Below are 6000 nucleotides of genomic sequence, written 5' to 3'. Positions count from 1 at the left end.
AAATGAGTCTGCTACAAACTTACAAAAAGAAAAAAAAAATTGTCCTGACAACTTTTTGTATTTTGAAAATGAGGATTAAGGACTGGTGATCTGTATTATGTTGTGTAAATTCTAGAAATGATTAACAGAGGAATGGTGTATTTTAGGAGAATTTGGCTTTTTGTTGTTAAAATGCCTTATTTTTCTTATTTTGGAGACAGTACAGAGACAAATTTGTAGGTGGTACAAAGAAGGATGGAGTCACTCAAGTAAGCAGTTGAGAACAACCAGAAAAACAAAGCAAAGGGAGTGTGGGGTAGTGGGAGTTGGGGTGGGGGTGGAGGAGGAAGAAAGCCCAAATTAGAAGGAACAAAGAGAAAGAAAAATATTGGCTGACTGGGAATGGAACTTATTAAAAGGCAAGTGATAGAAATTGGAGGAAACAAGATAACTATGAGGACATAGTCAAGAAATATTCTTAAATATTCTTTTCAAATGTACATAAACCCACAAACATAAACCCAGGAAAGAGGAAAATATCACAAGCCTAGTCATCCCCATAATCATCCTGGTTTTTAATTTTTAAGTATTCCATTAGGAACTGTTTTCAAGGAGAAGCACTTAAGCTTATTTCTCCTTGGAAGGTTGGGAGGCCAAGAAGCCTGTTCGAAGTTAGAGGTTAAGGAGACCAGACTGCTCTAGCATTTTTTACTAAGAGCAGTAAACATGATTGAAAAGCACAGGAAAGTTGCCAGGTCTCTAATTTCCAAATGTAAAAAAAAAAAAATGGTTTTTGTTTCACACTGGGTTGGTTCTTACTCTCAAGTCCTTTGACACGAACTCGATTGTTTCTCACATTCAAAATGTTGCTTCAGTCAACATATAGTCAGCCCTATAGAATACACGTGGTTAGAAGAAAAAAAAAACTGTTATCCGCAAAAACTATGAAACCCTGCAGTGTAGAGGATGGCGTTTCATTAAAAGAGAAGACGTTTCTTCCATTCTTCAGATCTTAACCCCTATTTTTGGGTTTCTCCCCAACTTTTCCAGATGGTGAAATATCTGGGAACCGCTACCCCCAGTGACCTATTCAATAAATTGTTTCTTATATAGGAAAAAGAGAAAGTAGTCAAAGAGACACACGAGACAGATAATCCGCCACTCACAAGCTGAACTAGTCAATTACAGAATTGCAAATTCAATTTCAAGGAGTATTTATTCCTCACGTATGGCGAAAAAAAAAAAAAAAAACTAAGCGTCTCCTTAAAAACAGGGACGAGGTAATACTGGGCTGAATTCGTGGTCCAGAGCACACAGTAGGTATTCAGCAAATACATGTAAATTGATTACTTAAATATATGCCACTTTTCCTATGCCAGGCCTTGGGCTAGATCTTCTGGGCACAGGAAAAGGTTAATGTCCTTGGAGGGATTCAGATGCAACTTGGCATACCGAATAAATAAAGGTTTTAGACAACGCGCAAAAACAAAACAAAACAAAAAACAAACAAACAAAAAAAAACTGAGCTGCGGGGAAATAAGTAAGGTTTACATCACATTTTGTAGGAAGTTCTCTTTCCCATTTTAGCGCCTGCGTTCGTTCCCTGAGCAGGCGCCCTTTCTAGGGGGCGCGAAAAGAGGCGACCCCAGAGAATAGAAGCGGCAGTAGAATGGCTGGTAAAGTTAGGAAATAGGGAAAACTAGGCGGGGGTGACTGGGTCAGAGACTGAGGACATTCTGAGTTTGAAACGAGGGGACGAAATGTCTTTTGTCACTTTTCTTCACTTTCCTTCAAATCCCCCAGGATGAGAAATTGGCGGAGCCGGGGGGCGGGTTACATCACTGAGAGAGAACCTCTCCTTGCTCCAGCGTCCACAGCCCAGGAAACCTAGGAATCCACAGCTGACGCCTTCTAGAAAAGGACCCACCCCAGCTCACTAAGAAAAGGAAACCCACGTGACGGCAGGGGGTGGGGGCGGGAAGCCAAGCGACCCTGGAGCGAGCGCGGCCAGGGGCGGGGCCTGGGGCCGGACAGCTTCGAGGAATAACCCCGCGCAGCCGTTCTGGAGCGGAGGGCTCGCCCTGGGTTCTGTGCGCGCCGCACACGAGGGTAGAGGACTCGCTCCGCGCGCACCGGGTTGGGGCGGGGCGGGCGCGAGCTTCTCGCGCCGGGAGCCGGGGGCGGGAGCCTGACGCCGCCCGGGTGCGGACCGCTGCCCCTCCCCGCCCGGCACCGCCTCCCGCAGCCGGGGAGGAGCCGGGGCGGAGCGAGACAGGCCGCGCTAGGGCGGAGCGGGCGCGGGCAGAGCGCGGCGCGGGGCTGGCGGCGAAGGTCCGTGGCGGGATCAGAGTCGCTGCGGCTGCCCACGACCTCTTCCCGGTCGGCTGCCCAGCAGACCCACCTTCTCGGCGCAGAGGGAAGCGCGCAGAGCCCCGAAGGAACGAGTACCCGCGCGCGGCGCCTCGGCTGCTGCCCTCCGAGAAAAGTCCGGCTCCCGGCTCTCCGGACCTGCCTGGTGTCCTGCCCTCCGGTGGGGCCGGCCGGCTGCGACGCCCGGGGCATGGCTTCGGCGGGCAGCGGCATGGAGGAGGTGCGCGTGTCGGTGCTGACCCCGCTGAAGCTGGTCGGGCTGGTGTGCATCTTCCTGGCGCTGTGTCTGGACCTGGGGGCCGTGCTGAGTCCCGCCTGGGTCACGGCCGACCATCAGTACTACCTGTCCCTGTGGGAGTCCTGCCGGAAACCCGCCAGCTTGGACATCTGGCACTGCGAGTCCACGCTCAGCAGCGGTGAGGGCCCGGCGCTCCGCGACCCCTGCGTACCGCCCCGCGTCCCGCTGCCTGGACAGCCACCGCCTATTCCCTACACCTTGTGTCCCCCACCCTCGTCCGCCCCTCTCCATCCTGGCCCTTCGCGGACCCTCGGGCTCGGGCCACCTCCCTATTGTCCACCCCTCTCCTCTCCCAGGTCCAGTCTCCAAACCCAGTGTGATGTCCCACGCCCTCTCCTCCCGTGGCCATTCCTCGGGCTCTGGAGTAACACGTCTGCTATTTTGGGTAATTGTTATCATTTAAGGCGAGAACCATGTGGCTGTGTTGAAAATACGCCTTCCACACCCCGTTAAAAAAAAAAAAAAGGCACAAGCAAAAACGCCCCAACTCTACTAGGATGCTGCGGGTTCTCTCTGCCTTCCCCACTCTTCTTCCTCCTCTCTCAAGGAGGAATTTGCCTGAGTTTTCCTCTTACTGTCCACGTTTCTGCCTGTTCTACTCCACTTTATCTGGGTTTTCCCCCAGTGAGTTTCGGTTTGGATTTTAGTTCCTTAAATTTTTGAGGGATGTGGAGAGTTGGGAGAGGGACAGGCTTTAATTTCCTTTCCTTTTTTGGTGACACTGTCCTTGATTGCTAGTTGCTCTTCCTTCTTTCCCCCTCCAAATGCTTCTTCTGTCCTCCAGACCTTTCTTTCTCTTCTCCGTCAGCTATTCACAGATGCAGGGAAAGTTATGGTTTATTCAGCCAGCACTGGAAGTGGCAAATGGACTGGGTAGGGGATGGAGAAGAAGATAGTTGGGGGGGGGGTACTTTACTGCTTTACTCTCCTTGACCCCCAGTTGCCTCTTCCTGCGCCCCAGTTATGCCCTTAGAAGAAAGCTGCCAACTTCCTATTTCTTGCTGCAAACCCTTTTCCTCGCTAATCTTGATTCTTCATCTGCTGGTGTCAGTGCAGAGAAAGGGGAATAAAAGGGAGAGGACCTGGCCTGATTTTACAGTTACACACGCACCCCTGAGAAACTCATTAAATTCCTTTCTGACAGTTTCATGTCTTCTCGGGGACTATTTATAAAGCTTTACTGGAAACGTTTCAAGTTCCAAGAAAGTTGAAATAGCACAAAAAGCCACAAAAATCCGATTTACTTTTGTCTTGGGTTTCTTGTTATAAGAGAAATTAGTTCACTTGGTTTAGTTTTTTCCATAAATTTGATTGTCTGTTTACAGAAGGCTTTTTCTTTGATGGTACCTCAAAATTCCCATTGAAGGGTTTCGTCTTTGTTGCTTAATTCACTGTGGAAGGGACTGGTTGGCTGCGGGAGGTCAACATTTAGGTCTTTTCTTTCAGGGTTGGTTGTTTACAACTAAAGATAAAATAAATTGGTAAAAATGCCTTTCTTCAGTAACCAGGGGATCCAAATAAACTTTGGAGAAAATATCTTTTCTTTCCCCTCTCCAATAGGAATGGAAATTTATGTAGGAATGCCAGCTTCAGCACGTCTCCTTAGCAACGTGAATCTTTTGCCCCTTTCTCACTGTCTCCTGAAATAATAGCCCCCGATTGCATAAAGACTTTTCAGATAGGTTAGAGAAACCAGCTTCAACTCCCATTTTCTTTTCAGGCCCGTATCCTTTTCTCTTGGCCAGGAATGTGGGGAATGGGGAGAAGCCAGCTCCGGTTTGTTGAGCATATGCAGTGTTTGCTAATCTTTCCTTAATTGCCTCCATACCCATTTATCTCAGCTTTTTTTCCTCTCTAAGCCAGGAAATAGGGAGGAGACATGAACTTAATGCAAATGTATTGATAATAGGACCCTGCAAAGTAAAAAATCGATGCTGGTACAGTTGCTGATTTTTTTTTCCTCTAAAACCGTTATTTACCCTCTTGCTGAAACTCATACCCCAGCATGTATTTCTTTCTGGGTTCCTGAAAATAAAATAGTTTTCATCCTAGAAAAAGTATACTTTGGAAGAAGTGGGGGTGGTGGAGGCTATCTGAAACTAGTTCTTGACTTTATTTATGTAGTATCAGCTCATTTTTCCTCTCCAAGGTGGTGGGTGGGGAGGGTGCCGAAGGAAAGGAAACAACATATGGAAAATTGCTCCATCTCCCCACTTTACAAAATCTGTTTTCTTACAGTGTTCCGTGGGCTTGAAGCTTCAGTCCACCAGTGTTTTGAAACAAGGGGGGAAGCTTAAATGAAAGGAGCAGGCAGCTTTTCTCAGCCTGTTTGCTGTGTTAATAGCAGAAAGCAGGGAGGGAAATGTCTTCTCTGAAGATTTTAAGAGATGCACTTCATTGTCTCTCAAAATGAATTACTTCGGGAGGAACCAGCAAGGACAGTTTTACTGAAGGCCCTTTACCAGCATCTTCAGGGCTTAATTAAAAACCTTTGTCTTAATTAGAATTAAAACTGCCATGAAGAGGCGAGCTTGTATTTACAGAAGGGAAATTTCAGGAATGTTTCTACTGACGACAATATGTCCTACTTAGGCCCAGTTCCTACGGAAACTTCCCCCTCAGCCGTCATTTTAAAGCTGCATTTTAATTTTGATACCAAATATGCTGCTTATAACCTGTTTTATGGTTTTAAGCAAAAGCAGAACCATGCCTTTTGTGTCCTGGTGTATTGAAGGTTGCGTCAGCACTTCTAGTACGAACCAGTAATCCGGGTGTCAGTCAACTGGAATGCCTTTCTCTGGTGTCCCAATTCAGTGTATGGGGGACTTTCCAGGCATTCATCTTTAAACTATAAATTTCCCCAAAAGACAAATGAAAAAGTGGCTAATTGACTGTCATTTGCGGTGGAAACAAACAAAAAAAATTCTTGTTAGGAAGTTTAGAATACGTAGTACTCACATGGCTGCTGGCCACAGAATTTCTAAGGATAGTTTTCCCCACTACTGATTTTGGCAGCCTTTTAATAAATCTTAAATATTATTTTTTAAATGATAGTAATGTTTTAGACTTTTGCTTAGTCACATTTAGTTTTGATAACTCTTTTTCTACAATATAATTATTAGGGTTTCACAGCCATAGCAATTACAAGAGAATCATAGTGCAAATAGGATTACTCAAGTATGTACAGAATGCTGACACCCTAAACTCGATGTCAAACGTGCTGTACAACCTTTAGGGTGATTTTACATTTCTTCTTTTAAGATTTATAAATGCAAAGCTATTTCATATAAAGCAGATTCCTTCTTTGATGTCTGTGTTCTTTATTGACTAAGCAAAATAGAGGAATGTGCAGA

The 6000-nt window shown here is 46.3% G+C and overlaps 1 protein-coding gene across 1 annotated transcript in view; it reads left to right on the top strand.

Annotated features, from left to right (window-relative positions):
• Nucleotides 1-2394: 2394 nt before the first annotated feature.
• Nucleotides 2395-6000, top strand: part of TMEM47 (transmembrane protein 47) — a 28175-nt gene continuing 24569 nt past the window's right edge. Inside the window, exon 1 of the mRNA XM_074358722.1 lies at nt 2395-2765. Coding sequence (XP_074214823.1) covers nt 2540-2765 — 226 coding nt within the window. The 5' untranslated portion in view covers nt 2395-2539. The remainder of the gene's footprint in view (nt 2766-6000) is intronic.

The sequence above is a fragment of the Camelus bactrianus genome, chromosome X (genome assembly GCF_048773025.1).
Source record: "Camelus bactrianus isolate YW-2024 breed Bactrian camel chromosome X, ASM4877302v1, whole genome shotgun sequence".
Lineage (NCBI taxonomy): Eukaryota > Metazoa > Chordata > Mammalia > Artiodactyla > Camelidae > Camelus > Camelus bactrianus.
Note: the sequence above shows the minus strand (reverse complement) of the source record. Positions and strands in the feature narration are given on the sequence as shown.